The 20,112-nt window shown below is 42.9% G+C and overlaps 2 protein-coding genes across 3 annotated transcripts; both read right to left on the reverse strand.

Moving 5' to 3' along the window:
• Positions 1 to 6,203: 6,203 nt before the first annotated feature.
• sult2st3 (sulfotransferase family 2, cytosolic sulfotransferase 3) lies at positions 6,204 to 9,882 on the reverse strand (the record flags this gene model as incomplete). The annotated part of the gene is made up of 6 exons (XM_084444638.1): positions 6,204 to 6,337; positions 6,576 to 6,756; positions 7,048 to 7,142; positions 7,260 to 7,386; positions 7,506 to 7,714; positions 9,747 to 9,882. 6 exons carry the CDS (start codon positions 9,880 to 9,882, stop codon positions 6,204 to 6,206), a joined length of 882 nt encoding a protein of 293 aa, XP_084300764.1.
• A 1,698-nt stretch (positions 9,883 to 11,580) lies between these two features.
• tmem147 (transmembrane protein 147) lies at positions 11,581 to 16,919 on the reverse strand. Of its 2 annotated transcripts, none has more exons than XM_084444792.1 (8): positions 16,827 to 16,919; positions 16,177 to 16,297; positions 15,703 to 15,772; positions 15,537 to 15,602; positions 15,233 to 15,369; positions 15,024 to 15,108; positions 14,585 to 14,706; positions 11,581 to 12,755 (listed from the first exon to the last, which is right to left on the reverse strand). In XM_084444792.1, the coding sequence occupies exons 2-8, from the start codon at positions 16,251 to 16,253 to the stop codon at positions 12,635 to 12,637; spliced, it is 678 nt and encodes a 225-aa protein (XP_084300918.1). In that variant the 5' UTR covers positions 16,254 to 16,297; positions 16,827 to 16,919; the 3' UTR covers positions 11,581 to 12,634. The 2 variants fall into 2 exon arrangements, with proteins under 2 accessions (XP_084300918.1, XP_084300919.1); XM_084444793.1 differs by having other exon boundaries at positions 16,177 to 16,294; positions 16,827 to 16,896.
• Between the last annotated feature and the right edge of the window lie 3,193 nt (positions 16,920 to 20,112).

A 20,112-nucleotide genomic window follows, 5' to 3' on the forward strand; every position in this document is an offset into this window, starting at 1 on the left:
AATGTGCTTGGATTCATGCCTACGCATGGGCTCACTCTGGAATCATCAAATATCCCGGTTATGGTTTCAACATCATATGACAATTCCACAACATGCCTAATCAACTGATTCATGATTTTAGCCAAATATGAATACCAAACTTGACTATGGTAGACTATAGTAGCAGCATAGAATCAGTTATTTATAACACACAGTACAGTTGCATTACAAATACAGTGCATCACACACTACTTGGTTCACCGGGCTTATTCACGTGGCGTTTGCATCACATGGTGGAGATGGATAAATAGTTTCACTATTTAACAAAGCCAAGAGGTTCACTCCTTTGTCTCACTGTTTTCCACCAAAGGAACTCTGGTTCGTGAACCGGTTCGTTTCAAAATTCCTGGAACCTTGGTTCTGTCCAGAGAACGGGCCCGCGTTTCGACCAGTTTTGAGCCGAACCGTTGTATGTCAGACCACACCCATGATGTCGTCACGGTTCGCACTGAAAAACCTACTTTTTTGTGGTGCCGGTTCGGAACCAGTTTTCGGGTTCCCGAACTCATTCCTTTTTGGTCGAAATGCTCGGAACCATTCCAAATTAGGCTCGCTAACCGGCACTGAACCGGTTCCCTCTTGGTGGAAAAGGCCTATGTGAGTGTCTGTGGAATGTAGATTGTAGCTGGCCTGTCGCCGTGGGATGGGGGAGACACAGAGTGTGTCTCTGAGCATCTCTTATCAGATCTCACATTCCAACCTGAGGCAGAGTGTCCCACATTATCACAAGAACTGTTTTGTGGTCAGTAGAAATGGTCAGTAGCACGGCATCATGTCCTACACCTACATTCTCAAGGCCTGGCTAGTGAAGCCTGTGACAGTGAACCCACGTCTCAACACACACAGCAGGTTTGGCAAATGCCTGCATTATTCCAATGAGCTATCCGAGAGGTGTGGAAATAGGTGCTCGTCCATCCTACTTAACACCTGATTCCCTACTAGCATACTTATAATAATAACTTCGGCACATGGGCACTGCCAGATTTGACCCCAAGTCCCAACACACACAGCAGGGTTGGCAAATGACTGTATTAGCCAACTGAGTCAACCAGGAGCTGTGCAAATAAGTGCTCATCCATCCTACTTACTGTACACCTGATTCCCTACTATCAGTTATAATAATAACAACCTTCTGACAGTTGGGTCATTAGAGGGACTCAAACCCCAATCTCCAGCATAGGAGGCCACAACATTTACCATTAGACTATGGAAGAATTAGATGACATCAAAGGCTGATAGTAGGGTTTTTCAAGTTTGGTGAGGTACTGTAGGAGTGTGTGGTTAATTTAGATAAATGTTTATTCTGTTAATAATCTAAGTAGGATGGAACTGAAGCTAATACATTATGGAATTAGCACTTTCACATTTATCCTAAGGCTTATCAATTGCCTTACTGTCATCAGTGGGAATTGAACCATGACCTCTAGTGTTGGAACCCTCAGGGTCTACCATTAGACTAAAGAGGAAGTTGAAGGCCAATATTTGGGTTTTCCAAGTTGCAGGTTGCCAAGCTTTGTTCTAACCAGTCTCACAGTATAAAGCAAGGTTATGCTCAAGCAAAGCTCAGTTGAAACCCGCAAAATATACGGTACCATTAAATAAGGATATATCCTTTCATATATATATATAAAATAATATATATTATTTTATTTTATTTATATATGATATTATAAACAGTTAGCAGATCTAGTTTTAACATTGAGTCTATCGGGTGCCACATGCTTCGATCTCCACCATGCTCCCTGTAATGTCCCAGATGTTTGTAGGTTTTACATTAGAATGATAAAGCTTTTATTATTTTATGATTTATGATGACACCTTCCACTCATTTTAGCTTATTACAGATCTAAAATAGGTGGCCAATTTCAGGCACTCAGTTCCCCACAGGGGAACAGTTAACTATTCTGCTGTTTCTATCTTGGTGACTGTTGCATTAGATCAAATTTTTCTGGATGGGTGTGATTAAACAAGATGGCTGAAGGAATGCCTGAGGAAAGCCTTGAGGCTAAAACGTACGTTGAGAGTGCAGAAACCTTCCTAGGCCAAGCACCTGGCAGGAGACTGTTGTGTAAAAAGCGTTCTGCTCACCTTCTCTTTGTCACTCATTGGCTGAAGTCACGAGCCAATCAATTGGACAATAATAACATCAACCATGGAATACTAAAAAATATTTAAAGGATTAATATAAATAAAATGTAATTATTTTTCTTTTTATGTTTTTATGACTGTATTGAGTTTATATCATATTATCTGTAATATGTTTTTTTATAAATTCAAACAAGAATTTTTTTTAATAAACTGGTGAATCATGGCGTGATTGAATTCAGCTGGCCAGTTTACCTGATCAAATTTATCTGGATGAGTATGATTAAACAAGATGGCTGACTCCTTATCACTAATTGGCTGAAGCCACTAGCCAAACAATTGGACATGAACTAAACTGTAGGATATAACTTAAATCTGGTTTATTAAAAAAAATCATATTTATAGTATCCTTATTCTTTATCTTTTATATACTGTGTGTGTATGTACACATGCATGTATTAGTTCTGATAGTCTAGATCTTAAAACACATTCTTTCTGGGGCTCCATCAGCCTTCTGCATGGAAAGCAGTGCTACTCACCTCTGAGGCACAAATCTGCAATATCCCTAATGAAATGTATTTTATGTGCTGTTAGTACTGCATGTTTATTTTGAGAAACATGTTTTTCATACAATTTGACATTAATTCAAGATGTTTTTAATCTTTGAAAATTTACAAAAACACTATAAAAAATAAAATAAAAAAATTAGATGATGATTAGACATCTTACTCATAATCATAATCAATAATCATAACTATAATCATCATCGTCATCATCAATAATCATCAATAAACATCATCATTTATAATCATCGTCAATAATCATCATCATCAATAACCATCATCAAATAATCATCATATCAAGGTGTTACTGCAGGTGTTGTACACACAATGCCCCCCATCTGACCTGACAGAGCTTGAGAGGATCTGCAGAGAAGAATGAGAAAAATACCCCAAATACAGGTGTGCCAAGCTTGTAGCACCATACCCAATAAGACTTGAGGCTGTAATCACTGCCAACGGTGCCTCAACAAAGTACTGAATAAAGGGTGTGAATCCTTATGTACATGTGATGTTTCAGTCTTTTTGTTTTTAATACATTTGCAAAAATTCCCCAAAAGTTTTTTTCACTTTGTCTTTGTGGGGTATTGTGTGTAGATTGATGAGGGAAAAATGAATTTAATCCATTTTGGAATAAGGCTGTAACAATACTGAAAAAAGTGAATGGGCGTGAATACTTTCCGGATGCACTGTATATTAAATCGTATAACTTTGTGATACTGATCGGTAAAGTCAAGTCGCATAGCAGTTATTGTGATTGGACAAGGCTCTGAAATTCAGATAGCCAACACAAGAGGGCTCATTTGCATCACACATGCCATTCATTTACAGTAAACTGGATGTGCAGAAGAATTTCAACTGCCATGTGACTTCCGCCGTACTGATTGGAAGATGTATTAGTCCATAAATTAATATGTTTTACCTTCAGGACAGTGACAAAGGAAGTTGATTTCACAACATTCCCCATCAAATGTGATGCCTTCCTCAATGGTCCACAAAATAGCTAGCATTCTCATGTTACCCTCAAACAGACAGAAAAAAATTTCCCTATATTCATTGTTCATTCAAATATTCATCTTGCATCAGTGTTGATGTGGAATGGAGATCCTTTGCTACTTAAATAAGTATTAATGCATCAGTCAATAAAATTGTATGCGTGTACTATGACTTGACCATAAGTCTGAAGAAAAAGAACAAAAAAAACACTGGAACAGAGTACTGAAGAAGTCTCAGGCCATAATCTTTTAAAATAATCTGAAATGGAGAGCAATGCAAAAGAGACTGTAATAATATCATTCACCAGTGGGGTTTAATATCACATTAAGCTTTGTGTAAAATTATCATAATGACCTGAATTTGGCTGATTTGGAGCAATGAAAGAGTCCCCAATCAGGTAGTGCTGGAGGAACCCAAGTGTCTGGGAATACACCCTTGGGTAGTTCAGATGGGTCATACTGTATAGTACACCCCCAGAAGGACAGTTGTTGCATCCAGGACTGTTTTGCCTGGCTGAAGATGATCACCCCGTCCCCAACCACAAATGCCTCCTCCAGGTGATCAGCCTCTATGTGGAGAACCAGGCAGGGAGCCACTGTTGGGCTCGTTGTTGGAAGGCTGAATGATGAGACGTCCTACAAAAACATATGCATGAGCAGTGTAAGTATTGGGACAAAGAAGTCAGATTTTTGGGGGCCAAGCAGTGATTCACTGGGGCGGAGGTAAAAATGACTGGAGGTGAATGGGTGGCTTTGTTTGGCCAGCTTGGTCACAGCCAGAGAGGGGCAGTGTGGTGCACTCCGGGCTCTCCCCCCACACACCCCAGTCCAAACCCTGTGTCTCTAGCACTCCCACATAGGGAGCTGGCTTTGTTCTAAGTTTTGTTTTCATTTGTGGATTTAGCCCGTAATTCAGATCTGCTCCAAAATTTAATGGGGTCTAAGGTGGCCCATGATACACCCCTCCACCGAGTTCCATAAAAATCGGTTTGGTAGTTTTTGCATAACCATAGTCCAAAAAATGAATGGAGGTGAATGGCCAGTCTGGCTGTGTTTGGGCGGCCCATAGACCCGAACCGTGATTTGGAACTGCTCCAAAATTTGAGAGGTTGTAAGTCGGCTCATGCTACACCCCTCCACTGAGTTTCATGAAAATCAGTCAGGTAGTTTATGCGTAATCCTGGTTCAAAAAATGAATGGAGGTGAATGGACGGCCATGTTTGGGCGGCCCGTGGACCCGACCCGTACTTCGGATCTGCTCCAAAATTTAATAGCTTCTAAGTTGGACGATGCTACATCCTTCCACAGACTTTCGTGAAAATCGGTCCAGTAGTTTTTGCGTACTCCTGCTAACAAACACACGCATAAACGCACAAATATACCATTGAAAACATTACTTCTCATCCTACGCTGTCGCTGGGGAGGAGGTAACAACACCATGCAAAGGCCAAACGGCCAGTTTCTCACTTGGCAGATAACTTAACAAAATCATGACTTTCCCTTGGTGTCTAAGGTTGTGAGTTCAAGCCTTGAGTGTAACACAATATACATACTTATGTCTACTCAGGCATTGTACTGTGTGGATTTGAGACACATGATTTTAAAGATATTTTTAAGTGAATACATTTGAAATAATTGTGGTCCAGGCAGAGACCTTCATTTATTGCCTCCTCTTCCTCCTCCTTCTTATTCTTCCTCCGTAAAATGTGGCCCGACTCACTGCTGCATATTTCTTTACTAGGGGTCCTACGGTAGTAGGAACCATATTGTTATTGTTGGTATTTTCTTCTTCGTCTTCTTCCACTATTATTTTTTCCTGGAAATGGTCTCAAAAAGTAATTGAACAATGGAAATGCTCAAAATGTGCATGTTCTAACTAGAGGCCATGAGTAACTATGCCAGAAAGAATTACCATGATACGTCCATAGGTGGCGCTATAGTAACCGATTCGAAACACAAATTTTAAAATGCTGGTATTTCCGCCTTTTGATGAAAATGTATGGCACTTATGGCTATATACTGTACAGTACATGTTCTGTTTGATCACAACCCCTTTATTCAAAAAGACATTTCAATTAGAACTTAAAAACGTATATCTAAATCATGACTGGATGTTGATCTAAGAATAACCAGAATCATAACAGAGAAAGTTACAAAAATGTCACAGATGTTAGATCAACATAACTATACTATACTGTCGAGGGACTGCTGACAGTCGAGTGGAGCGTTTCCATTAGGCCCTGGCCACACTAGTTAGTGAGAAAACTTAAAGAAAATCAGTAGAATGAGTTTGCTGACCTTTTTGGATTTGTAAAAAAAAATTACAGAATATGGCTACAAGTTTTCTGAAAGCTTACAGACTTTGTTGCTCTCATTGGCTAAGCCGATGATTATGATATATTTTTTCTGAGTTCAACAGAAAACCAATATGAGGCTATGATGGCTGAGATGAAGAATGGGTGATAACATGAAGAACAGATGTGCTAGCGGTATTCTATTAGCTTCGCATTCTCTGTCTCATCTCTCAAGATACACCAGCTGCTTGCTCCTGTTCCAAGGGGAATCCAACATGCATTCCCTTCATTTCCTGTTGTATAACAGCTGTAAATCTGGCCTCCTGTTCAGGGCTGAAGTGATTCCTCCAGTCCCCAGCAACACCTGAAAATACAGTGAGAGAAAGCTCTAACAGAGCAGTGGAATACTGTAGATGCATGTACACAGCATAATGACAGAACACACGTATCCTGGTGCAGACACTAAGCTAACACAGCATGCAGTCTCTTGCTAGCCAGAGTATGTGTGTAAAGACTGAGGGAGAGAGAAACAGTCAGAGAGAGCAGGGAGACAGAACAAGAGGAGGGAGGGAGACAGAGAGAGGATAAGGAACTCAAGCTACCTTTCCTGAGGAAGGGGGACTTGCTGCTGTCCATGAAATCCTGAGGGACCAGGGAGTAGTTTGACATGCTGTTGTTCTTCATGTTGCTGAAGGAGCAGTGGTTGGCCACGGACTCCAAAGTCTCCTCGCTCAGGTCAGTACCCAGGAAGGAGGAAATACGCCTAAGAACACACTGCAGGTCCTGCAGACAGACAGAGGGACAGACAGGGAGACAGACAGACAGGGGATATAGGCAGACAGGGAAGACAGATAAAGTATGGTCGAAGTATTGTCTACACACTGCTGATTTAAAATAAATATGCAAACTATGTATACTGTATGCAACCTCACTCCCAGGTTCAAAGCTGCAATCATTGATCTTTTTTGGGATGGAGACTATACATACAGTGGCCAGTCTGGCTCTGAGAGGCACCTGGCATCACTGATCTGCCCTGTGGAGGCTGAGAAGATTAGTAACTCTGTCCATCCTCACCTGGACCATCTCTTCATAGGTGATATACAGGATTCTGTCCCCCAGCTCAGCCTGCCTCCAGCTCTTCACATGGTCTGTCCACTTCCCAAACAGCACTGCTTACATCAACACAGATGACACAAAGGAATCATGTAGTCAAATCCGGAAACTTTCCAAACACATGTTTTACAGACGAGTAAAACAATAAAAAATAATCTTCCTGAATTCCTCACCTTGCCCTGAGAGGAACTTCTCCAGAAACTCATCAAAGGTCCCGGGATCATCCAGGAAGCTGGCCATTTTGTGAAAGTGGAATGATGACACCATGACGTCCTTGGGGTTCCTGGTGACGTAGATTACCTAACGGGGAGACACAATACAGAGTCAAATTCACACCAGTTTTGACAAGGAGAGGGAGCATGCCCGATACTATGAAAACTGTGAAAATTGTCTTGATATTGAGCTTGTCTCCTCCCTACCTTGGCTTTGGAGGAAAGGAGGGAGGGGGGCATGAGGTGATAGGGCATGTGAGAGACCATGGCCCTGGGGGCAGACAGGCTATCAAGGACCAAGGCTAGTCGGGACTCCTCCAGCCAGGGAACACGGTCCCAGTTGGGGATGGACTGCACCGGAGTCAGGTCCCCTCCATTCAGAACCAGGGGTAGAATCTCTTGCATCCATGTGGTGCCTGTGTGACAGAGTTAAATTGGTTAAACTCACTCCTCAGTATAAATAGGCCTACTGCCCACTCGCACCATCAAATCTGAGAAGCGCTAACTTTTCAGTGGCATAGCTTGCTAAAGCGGTGTTTATGTAGGTTATCATGTGCATTGGCAAGTCAGAGGACCCGAGATCAGAATCAGAATCAGTTTATTGGCCAGGTAGTTTACACATACTAGGAATAATGTTTAGGTCAATGGTGCATAACACTGATGGAGACAACATTAGACAGGCTGCAAGGACGGGACAGTGCAAAGACAGGACAGTGCAAATGAGCAGTGCAAAATACAATATGAAGTGAAGACAAAATGAAGTGTGATTAGTGTATACAGTATGTGTACAGAGTGTGTGTGTGTGTGTGTGTGTGTGTGTGTGTGTGTGTGTGTGTGTGTGTGTGCAATGTTTTGTATATACAATGTGTGTGCCGTTGTGATATGTGTGTGCAGGGCGAGTCCGTGTACAGTACAGTCAGCAGTCATGTGCAAGTAGTGCAAAGGGGACTGAGTCAGAGGGGACAGAGTCAGAGGGGGGAGAGTCAGAGGGGGGAGAGTCAGAGGGGGGAGAGTCAGAGGGGGACACAAGCCTTATCGATGAGGCTGGTGGCAGGGGGTAAGAAGCTGTTTTTGTGTCATCCACAAAAGCTTGACAGACTGGTGGCTGTTCGTGTACAGGGAAAAAGGTAGAGGGGAAAGGACACAGCCTTGGGGGGAACCGGTGCTGATGGTCCTGGAGACAGAGAAGTGTATACACAGCTTCACGTGCTGCTTACTGTCAGACAGGAAGTCGGTGATCCACCTGCAGGTAGAGTCAGGTACACGCAGCGAGGAGAGCATGGCCGTGTCCGAAATGCATACTACCTGCTGATGATTTTTCAAGGTGCCCACCCACATGCATTGTATGACCAAAACGGTGGTAGAGCAATTATCAGACTTTCTCAAATTTGCTAGTTTTGCCAACGTTTTGATCTGAACCATTGTGTATGACCATAAGTAACCTTAAAACAGGGCTAAACATGCATTTTCCCTTTACTACTCCTTTAAGTTAGCCTACTGCTGCTTCCTCACCTGACTTTGGGTAGGCAAGGTCACAACAAAAACATTGTCTCTTGAATTTTCAGTTCCTCAGCAAACGCCAAACTTGCCGCAGAATGATTCTCATTGGAGCACATTAATCCGTGATAGACTAAATACTTCCCTCAGAAATCATCTGAGATGCGTGTAGGCTAGATCTCAGAAATATCGAACTTAAAACACAATGTTCTGTGACTGTGCAGACTATCGGCCAAAAGCCGGAGGCGGTTTTGCTCGTGTCGCGTAGGCCTACTCACTGCGGTCACGTGATCTACGCTCCAGACAATCTCCGCTTCATGCGTGTTTCATATATTCCATATGAATAAGGATCTGGTCTTGGTTGCTGAAAACAATTTGATTTGACCTTTTTATGCTAATGTAAATGTCAACCTATATAGAATTTAATGGGATATTGTTATCACTGTAATATCATATTATTAAAATATGCTGCAGTGAAAATACATTAAACTCATCTCAGATGTACAGGAGTATGTGTTGAACAAGAATCAGTTGGAGTTTGCTGAAAATAATTTGATTTGAGCATTTAGGTAAGCCGATGCAGAATTAAATGGGATATTTATATTTTACCGTAAAAAGCGAAGTAGATGCGCAATTGAATGGGAGATGAAGCGGAGATGTAGATGGCGTGACCGCAGTCTTTACTCCAAGACGACGTGAACTTGAATCTGGTGTAGAGGAGGGTAGGCTACGCGGTACGAGTAGTCTAGGCTCTTCTTTATCCATGGACCCACAGTAGGCGATATCCACTTCTTTAAACACAATGAATGTAAAAACGGTAACATTACTGCTACTGTCTATAACACTTCTTTACATGCGTGATTAAAACTGAACATTAAATCGTCAATGTCTGTGAAACGCATAAGCCTACTTTACTAAAAAAGCCGTGTAGCCCATACATATAGGCTTTACCTGATTTAGGATAGGTAATGGCAACAACATCGCTGTCCTGAAATTGAAAAGACTGCACGTAATTCAAACTTTCTTCAGTGTGAGCGATAGTTGGTAGCAGCAGGCCGTGGTGCACCAGGTACCTCTCCGATGCCATGGCACGTCCGGGGTCCGAGATGGAGGCGCGGACAGGCAGTCTGGCATACCTCAGTCTGTACACAGCCGTGCCTTTGGGTAGCCTACTGTATTAGAGTGGGAGAGGGAGGGATATCTCCAGGGTGAAACTGACCCACGGGCTCGGATCATTTTACAAGAATCCATGACAAAGGGTAATCTTCAGAAAGTTGCACAATCCGAACCCTTATGAAAATGAACTAGCCTATATTATCTTATTTATAGAAGTTTTTTGGTGTCTTTATTCAAATAGCAATGCATTTTTCAATTGGCATTTCAATGTTCTATTTTCTCATGCAATTTGAAAATGCTAATTCGGATTGCATTTTCATTTTACAGGTAATTTATTGTAATGCTGTGTGTCATGTGTGTGCTGTAGGAGCATGCTGTAGAGATTGTCTACAGCAGAGGAACCGTGAAAGGCCAGGACCTGTTTGCCCACACAGTCACAGCTGTGCTTAAGTGTTTCAGATTATGCAGTTTGTTCAACTCGTCTCGCCCCCCTTGCGAAACCGAAACATGAACATTAACAAACAATTTTGAGTGTCACACTGAACATCAGTAATTACATCTAGTCAACAATGCTGTGTCTTGCATTGTAAACTCAACCTTATGGTCTGACAATTTGATGGGCACTGAATGGAACAATGTCACACTGTAGTGTGTTGAAAACAATGTTAAGCCTAACTAACTGAACGGTCACATGGCCCAGCTATTGTGGACTCCAGTATAAAGCGGTCTTTGTCCTGGGCAGAGGCCCAACAGGAAAACTCATCCAGGCCCCAGACATTTGACAATCACCCAGAGGATCTCTAGCACTCAGGCACAGAGGGGAGGGACTGCCTGCAAGACCTGAATAGTGAATAGACACCATTAGTTCTCACAAATACAGTATGTGACCTTGATGAACTGAACCCATTTCAGCATCCCTGGGTGTTTAGAAAGGCGCTACACAAATTGTAATGTATTATTATTATTTATTGATTGAAAACGTATATGCTTGCTGAAATCAAGTTCATCAGTCATATTCTTGGAATTTTTTGTTGTTGTAATTATCTGTGACTAATTGCACCACTCGCAGCATGTGCTGAGAAATACAGTATGTGGTCTTGATGAACTGAACCCATTATCTGCCTTGTGCTGCTGTATAAATGATCTCTCACTCCCCACCCTGCTCTACACATTGAATCTGAAAGGAGCACTCCTGAGATGCATCCCCTTTGATAGCTTGAACCTGCTATTATGTTTGTTTTTGCTGCTGTATGTAATCTGAAGGGAATACTCTCCAGAGATATTTTGCATTGACTCTGTATTCTCTCTCCAGTATGCATGTTGAATAAAGACAGTTTTATACCCGAACCCACAAGGACGTCAACTGAGAATTAGTATGTCTCTGCATTGTTCTATTGCTACTGTACTTGTGAAGGTTTGCTGTATGCTTGAGTGTGCTCCAAGCCATCTCTGCAGCACTTGAGACCTTTTGATAAGAGAGAGACAGGTTTGTGTGGGCAAATTAGAGGTTACTATAGGGGTGCAGGCCTATTAAAAATAGTCTGGTTTTCAGACTGATACAAGTGTAGCTTATTCACTCCATCTTATAAGCCTCCCCTGCTAACATATTCTATTCAAACACATTCTAGAAGCAGACTGGACACAGACAAGAATAGTATAAAGTCAGATTTATTCCATGCATGTTAGATCATACACACAGTCCTCACACGTATGCCGGGCTCACACTAGAGGATTTTTTAAAAACCTAACCGATTTAGAAATTGGGTTGCATAACACACAAGGAGAATCTTAACAGATGTTCTTCTTGCACATCTCAAACAAGCACGCATTACAAGATAATTTGTGCCAAAAATCGGTACCGACCAACGTTCCAGACCAGTTTTCTTCTCCGATTGTCGGGAGGGGTGAATGGGGGATAAATCAGAACAAAAATCCGATAGTTTGAGCCCGGCATTAGTTACACACACAGCTACTACAGTCATTCACCACTGGCGTGTTGCTGGTTATATGTTGTATTCCAACATCATGAATAGTCTGTTCTACTGTTCCAGTCGGGTGACAGGAAGATAGATAGCAGGTTCATCATTTTCATCACATTTCTAAAGACATGAGCTTCATCTGTCTCTGCTGCTCTGCATGCTGCTGGACACACACCCCGGCTTCTACAGTGTCCACTTCCCTTTCCACTGAACAGTGCACTTCACTCCCCTACGTGGATTCAGAATCATAGGATTGGTGTAAGTGTATGAGCCGATATCAATCCCATACTTTATGAATCCGGGGGGAGGGGTAGCGGAGAAGTCCACAGTTCAGGGAACAGTATGAAGGGATGTGGGGACAGTAACAACAGTACAGCTCACATGGCAGAGTGGCTTCAGTCTCTGTCACAACAGACATCCACTTGAAAACACTTGTTATAAATACTCCATCTACATACGGCATGTAGTTTAGCACTAATGATCACACACTGGCTCAATTGAAAATTGAAAATAAAAAAAGACTAACAAAGAAGAAATGTGGAAAAAAAGGATTCATGAATTATCATATTCATGCTCCATTATTGAGCAATACAAAATACATTAGCTAGCTAAAGCTTGATCTTGTCGATTGGTACATGTATATCTACACACCAGAGCAGTTGGATCTTCGCACGCACGCACACACCCTAGAGATGGTGGATGTATGAACCAGGCATGGAGCGTGTTGCCCCTGGCTGCTAGGGGTCAGTTGCTGTGGACGAGAGTGACGAAGAGGAAGAGGGAGGAGAGGGAGATGGCACCGGTCAGCACAGCCTTCACCAGCAGAGCCGTCCAGCTGCCCAGCAGAAACATATGCACAAACAATCTGGGGGATGGGGAGGGAGGGAGAGGAGGAGAGAGAGAGAAGGAAAGGATTATTTCAGCTAGGTGTGAATCCTTGCCTGATTAAGTGGCATTTTTCCTTTCTTCCAACAAGCCACAACAGGTTAGATTTAATTCAGATTTAATTCAGATTTAATACATTGCTATAGGTAGTACGGGGCCCCACAGGGAACAGTTACACAAGCGACTCTAACATCAGTAGCCATGTAACTGGAGTGGACAGGTTCGTAGGGTGGTGCGATGAGCATCACCTACAAATTAACGTCAATAAGACTGAGGAGATTGTGGTAGATCCTAGGTCAGTCGGGGACCATAGTAGGATCACCATACATGGCCAGGAGATAAAGCAGGTCACATCCTACAGATATCTAGGGGTCCACATTGACAATGACTTGAACTGGCACACACACGTGTCAGATGTCTGTGTAAAAATCCATCACTTTCACTTTCTTCGTAGGCTCAGAATCTTTGATTTTGTTGATTTTCTATAGAGCAACTATTGAGTCTATCTTACGCTATGGTATTACCAGCAGGTTCGGGACTCTGACTGTTAAATACAAATCTCAGATCATGAGTTTAGTTAAAACAGCTGGAATGATCATGGGAATGTCCATCCCCCTATCACCCCAAAGAATCTTTAAAGAGTCCACAAATCAGCAGGCAAAGAAGATTCTGTCAGACCCAGCCCATGTGTTGAACTCTGAGTATGAGTTGCTGAAGTCTGGTAAGAGGTATAGGGTTCCTTTATGTAGGCTGAACAAATATAAGTTTTCATTCATTCCCGTTTCGATTGATCTATTGAACAAGCGCTCATCTGAGGATGGACAGAATAGGAGGCGCTGAACTAATGTGACTAAATCAATGTGATGAACTATGCACTTGGTTCACTTTATGTATATAGTCTAACAGGGAACTATGCACTGTACTTGTGTCATGTTTCATGTCTTGTATGCTATTCTTGTTTTTTGTAATGCAGCACTGCTCTATTAAGAATTTCTTTGTAGGGAGACAAATAGACTTGAACCTTGAACCTTGAAGAGGCAAGGGGAGAGAGTTATGGCTTTGTCCAAAGCTACTCACAAAGTCTTTGTTGTCTGACTAAAAGCACCACTCACAGCATGTCCTGACAAATACAGTGTGGCCTTAATGAACTGCACCCACCATTATCTGCCTTGTGCCGCTTTATAAATGTAATCTCTCACTCCCCACCCTGCTCTATACTCCTCAGAGATGCATCCCTTTTGATAGCTCAAACCTGTTATTATGTTTGTTTATGCTGCTGTACATGTAATCTGAAGGGAATACTCTCCAGAGAGATTGCCTCTCTCCAACATACATGTTGAATAAAGACCGTTTTATATCCAAAGCCACAATGACTTCCACAGAGAATTAGTATGACTCTACATTGTTCTATTGCTACTTGTGAAGGTTTGCTGTATGCTTGAGTGTGGCTAGAATGGGACTAATTCTCAGGATACTGACAAACTGCTGTTATGTTCAGCACTCCAATGAAACACTTCAAACATAGTTTCAACCACAAAGCTTCTCATGCCATCTAGTGGTAACTTGCTGTTCTTACTAAACATAATGTTAAACGTACTACTACAAGTCCCAACACCTATTCAAACCACAGACAGGCCTAGTCATCTTCATTATATAGTGTAGTACTTAGGGTGTGTGTGTGTGTGTGTGAGTGAGTGAGTGAGTGAGTGAGTGAGTGAGTGAGTGAGTGAGTGAGTGAGTGAGTGAGTGAGTGAGTGAGTGAGTGAGTGAGTGAGTGAGAGAGAGAGAGAGAGAGAGAGAGACACTCACTCCATGAGGAAGGCCTTGTACACACACAGCCCCAGCAGGACAGTCACAGGCAAGCGGAAGGTCTTGGGCAGGTCGTACCGCGTGAACATCCACACCACCGCTGCCATGGCGATGTAGTGCACCTGCAGTGGCAGAAAGAGAACCCGGGTCAACCCTTGAGAATGTCCCTCTGTTTGGGACATAAAAGATAACTATGGTAAATGGTAAATGGACTGCACTTATATAGCGCTTTTCCACCTTAGCGGCACTCAAAGCGCTTTACAATGGCCTCTCATTCACCCATTCACACACCAATGGCGGTAGCTGCCATGCAAGGTGCTAACCTGCTCATTGGGAGCAATTTGGGGTTAGGTGTCTTGCTCAAGGACACTTCGACATGTGGTCAGTCGGAGCTGGGATTCGAACCACTGACCCATCGATCATTGAACGACCCACTCACCAGGCTTATGTTGGAGTCAAAACTCATCTGGATGTACTTCCAGTCAAACTCAATACCTCGGGCCCCGACCCACAGAGGAAGACACCTGGAGGAGAGAGGAGCCAAAAAAACATTACCGATTACCGTGGAGAAGCTATAAGCAGACAGGGAGAAATGTAGAGACAGAAAGAGAGACGAGACGAGACAGAGAGGGAGAGACATGCAACTACCTTGACATGACTAGTTCAGCAGTGGCCCAGCCCATGGCAGCCACCATGATCTTGTACTCTCCCTTCCCGGCGTTCCTGGACATGACCAGGTGTAAGCCAAGAAGGTCTGCCATGTCCACCGTGGCCTTCATAAACTCCTGCGCGCGCAACACACAGGTTAGTGATGCAATAGTAAAGGACTACTCTTATTTCTGAGTAATCCAAAGTTAACTCGCAGATTACGAAGGCCTTTTATACTTGATCATCATTGAGTGTGTTGTGTCCTGTACATGTTTGTGTATTCACCACCTCCATGTCCACGTACCCCAACAAAGTCATAGACGCCAGCCCCTCCCTCCCAGGTGGGGAAGAATGTGGCTAGGAACAGCATCTGGAACACAGGAGGGGGAGGGGGGGGGGCAGGATGGTTATTACATGATGCACACACACCCACACACACAGAAGATATGATGTGCCAATGGGCTGCTCACCTTGCATAGCTGAACAAACAAGTAGGTCGCTCCTGCCTGGACACACCTCCAGAAGGCATTGTATTCTGATCTGTGAGGACAAATAGGCATACAACACATTGTTGACATGACACTTTTATTCAGTGCCTGCAATTGACAATATTTATAGTCTAAACAGTATGTGCAGGTTTTTTATTCCCTACATGACTGTATTTCTGTGTGTTGTGGCCTATTGTATGTCACATCCAGAATGAAGGGATCTGACTCCACCCCCAGGGTCCCTAAGAGGATTGTCAGACCCAGACCCCCCCCCCCCCCCCCCCCAAATTGCTGACATTACAGGGCAGAGGATTATCAAGGCAGATGATATGTTTCAATTCAAACCCTGAAATAAGAGTATATGGTGGTGTAGTAAAGAAGTGGCAATGGACTAAGCAGCCAGCGCTGTCAACCTCAAAATCAAATGGTTGCCACTACCAAGTTGCCAGTACTTACAATCCACTGCACTTGTAGGTGATGAAGTAGGGGAAGTAAGCTAAGGCAAAGCAGTTTCCAAAATGAAAGAGAGTCATGGTGCCAAAGAGTCCAGTATTTAAAGAGTGGTTCCTTGACCCTGCTGGTTAGACAAGATGGTACACAGAATAATCACTCAACAACAGAATAATCACCATGTCCTCATTGGCTATAAGTTAGCTAGCTTGCTGGCGAGTTCTACATACGATAGCTAGCTATGTTTAATAAATAGCATGCAGCTATTCGTAGAATGCAACGTTAACTCATTTATTTTGTGTCAGCAACCATGATGTTTAGTGCCTACTGGCAATGAGCGACAGATAGCTAGATAGATAGCAAAATCTGAATCTACATTATATGAGCTAGCTAACTAGCTATGTCAGCCAGCGAACATTAGCTACGTTGCAACGTGAGCTATCTTGCTAGATTAGCGACCTGTCATCTGTCAGTAGCTCACGTTACTCACTACGATCCGCTCACCGAGACAGACTGGTTAGGCTAGCATGCTAGTGCACTAGCTAGTAGCGTCCCGTTCAGGAAGTCTGACATGTCCCGGACTATGCTAGCTGTTTATCATTGTACACTTGACGCGGTCGTGCAACAAGAATGACCCTGAAATGATAAATACGTACTCAGGTTGAACGGATCGAGGCTGAGGTGACGATGCTAACCATAGAGCTATGCTAACCTGCTCATTAGCAAACTCGTGTACCGGAAGTTGTCAGAATCCCACACTGAAAAGATTCCCGACCGTTTACCCGAGTAGAAGCGTTCCGGTCTCCCCGGCAGAATGTTGGTTCCCTACGTGTCGATGGGGTGTTTCGCTGAGTCCTGCTAAAGTTACCAAAGCGAATTCATGCTAAAATGCTTTACACCCACGATGCAAATAACAAATCTTACACTATCACATCTGACCCATTCGGTAACATCACTATACAACACAAATGGATCCTCTCGAGCTAATTTTTTAAAGACATTGGAGTAATGAATTTAGCGCAATTTAACACTTATTACGTATTTTAAGGACCCGCGGATAGCCACCCTATCAAAAAAACAAACTCCTCTCTGTTTCCAGGGATACATTTTAAGTCTGAAAAAGCTCCACCTGTGCCTGTAAGCTACTAGTGTGCTCATCTCAGATCTTACTGACTGAAAACTGAAAGGTCAGTCAGTCAGTCAGTTCATGAGTTTGCTTTGCCTTGTTCCTTATAGGCAGCCTTGAGGCTTTAAACTTCAATCAGTTCCTTATAGACTGCCTTGAGGCTTTAAACATCAATCAGTTCCTTATAGACTGCCTTGAGGCTTTAAACTTCAATCAGTTCCTTATAGACTGCCTTGAGGCTTTAAACTTCAATCAGTTCCTTATAGACTGCCTTGAGGCTTTAAACATCAATCAGTTCCTTATAGACTGCCTTGAGGCTTTAAACATCAATCAGTTCCTTATAGACTGCCTTGAGGCTTTAAACATCAATCAGTTCCTTATAGACTGCCTTGAGGCTTTAAACATCAATCAGTTCCTTATAGACTGCCTTGAGACATTTGTTTAAATGTATTTGTATTTAAATGTCTGTGTTTCATTTTGCACTGTACATAGTAAACAGTTCTTTTAAGTTTTTTGGGAGACAACAGATCAGCGTTCTCGTCGCGTCTCCTGTCAGTACCTTTTACGAGGGAAGCTAATGATCTGACCAAATATAAACAAGTCAAAAGTATATTTGAAGACCATTGTGTAATAAAAATATCCAAGAAATGTTGTGCTTCTTACATTATACATGTAAAGGTTACTTCTTGATGTATACAATTTCAACAAAAAGTGTAATATCTACACATTGAGGACATACGTCATGTAACTTGGAAGGTCTAAACACTCAACGTGCAGAGAGCTTTGGACATGTAACTCCCTTATCAAGTAGTCGTTAGTCAAACACATTTGAAAAACAGTGATGCTTTCATAACCGTCTCTGAATAATTCCAATGAAGCATTGTGAACCAACATGTGTGTTCCGTTTATGCCCAATTGCAAACTACAATGTCCATTAGGAATGTTATTTTACTCTAATGACTGGTTTTAGGTATAGTGACATTTGTTCTCCTTTGACTGGGAATACATTACAAGGAATGAGACACAGACCAATTTAAGAAAAAAAACATTTAATAAAAAATAAACTACTTCTTCAAAACGGCTTCCAGGAGCAACATTAACCGCTCCTCCCTCTCCTTGAACAATCCTCTTTCCTCCCTCCACTCAGCCTTCATACCTTCTTTCTCTCTCGCCCATTCTGCCTTCATACCTTCTTTCTCTCTCGCCCATTCTGCCTTCATCTGCACCCTTTCTCTCCCCCATTCTGCCTTCTCTCTCATCCATTCTGCCCTCTCCTTTTCCATCCTCTCCTTCTCTGCCCTCCACTCCTCTCTATGTCCAGCCTCCTTCTCCTCTTGCCTCTGTCTGTCCAGTCTCGCTCTCTCCCTATCCTTATTTTCTTCCTCTTTCTTCTCCCTCTCCAGCATCTCCAGCAAATGCTCCAGCTCACTCTCTCTCCTCCTCTTCTGTCCTCTTCCTGGCCTCGCCTCACCGCTGCACTCTGCCGTCACCTGGCTTTCTCTCGGTTGGGTCAGCACCACGGAAGGGGAGGCAACAGCCGGTGGAGGGCACGGGGCGGATGAGGAGATGAGGACCACCGGTGTAAACGCATGGGTGGCCCCCATCGCCTCGTCCAAGGCCCCGTACCACTTCCACGAAGCGGCTGTGGCCTCCCCTCCCTCTGTGCTAACCCCAGTTCTGGGGCTCTTTAGTTCCTATGAAGGGAGGTTAGATAACGATTGCTAGTGTCATGCAAACTGTGAATCCCTATTAATATCTTTGCCATCATGTAGCCTGACCATGTAGCCTGTAGATCAAAATCACCTCGTACTTGGCTACAAGGTTCTCCCACTTCCTCTTGAGCATGGGCCCCTCGATCTTCCCCTGCAGCCCAGCTTCTACGATGTAGGTCCTACATAAATCAATATCCAAAGTAAACAGAAAGGCTACATCACTGGATCGCTTCTGAGCAACAATGCATACATTAGTTAACTTACTCGTAGCCTTTCAGAGCAGCGTTTCTCTTCCCTGTGAACAGGGAAGAGTTGGCCGTCCTCCAGAAGATCAGGTCCCTGGTGTGGTCGTCAGTCCCTGTAATACATCCAGAAGTATTATGGGACAATGAATACTAATATATGAACATAATGATATATGAACAGTTGAACTCGTTTAAATCACGGAATGAACAGACAATTGTTTAAACAACGTCAAGTAACATTAGGCTCGGTGGCTTAGGTTAGCCATTTAACAACTCATCACAATTTCGACATTTCTTATACATTTCTTAAGCAATCATGGAAATGTTACTCTGTTTGTCTTGATTCTAGCTATAATAACATTTAAGCTATGACATTAATACGTTTTGAGCAAGAGCCGTCTGAACACCTGTAACGTTAGCTGCCTATTAACGTTGGCTGGGCTAGCTAGCTAACGTAACGTCCACCACAGAGATCAATGCAAGCAGCTAGCTATCATGACGTTCTTTTTCGAAATGTCATTTCTACCCCACCTATATACACAAAACTGCATTTGTAGCTCTGTGTCGTTATAACTAAGAAAATATAATGAAAAAATATTTTTTTCATCGACAAATTAAGTCAATACTTACATTTGAAAACTCCCGCTGCGGTCCCGGAGACCTCTTCGTTCGCCATCTTTTTTTTATTTTTCTCACAGCCCAGTGACGTATCACGTCTCGACTTCCGGAACAGTATGCTCTGGACTATGCAAGCCCCCAGGAATCGAAATCTAAAGTGAAGGCCTATTGAACCGCGCCATCTTGGCTAGATTTGTAGTCACTTGGCTATTTCCGGTTACTTTTGACTTGCGCAGTTGAG

This window comes from Borostomias antarcticus (genome assembly GCF_949987555.1).
Source record: "Borostomias antarcticus genome assembly, chromosome: 10".
NCBI classification, from domain to species: Eukaryota; Metazoa; Chordata; class Actinopteri; order Stomiiformes; family Stomiidae; genus Borostomias; species Borostomias antarcticus.

Bases quoted from the DNA above. Each gene is read 5' to 3' on its own strand.
- tmem147 (XM_084444792.1), bottom strand. From the start codon at position 16,253: ATGACTCTCTTTCATTTTGGAAACTGCTTTGCCTTAGCTTACTTCCCC. The intron at 15,773-16,176 runs GTAAGTACTGGC...TTGTCCTCACAG, and splicing joins ACCTACAAGTGCAGTGGATT to ATCAGAATACAATGCCTTCT. The intron at 12,756-14,584 runs GTGAGTGTCTCT...CCCATCCCCCAG, and splicing joins TACAAGGCCTTCCTCATGGA to ATTGTTTGTGCATATGTTTC.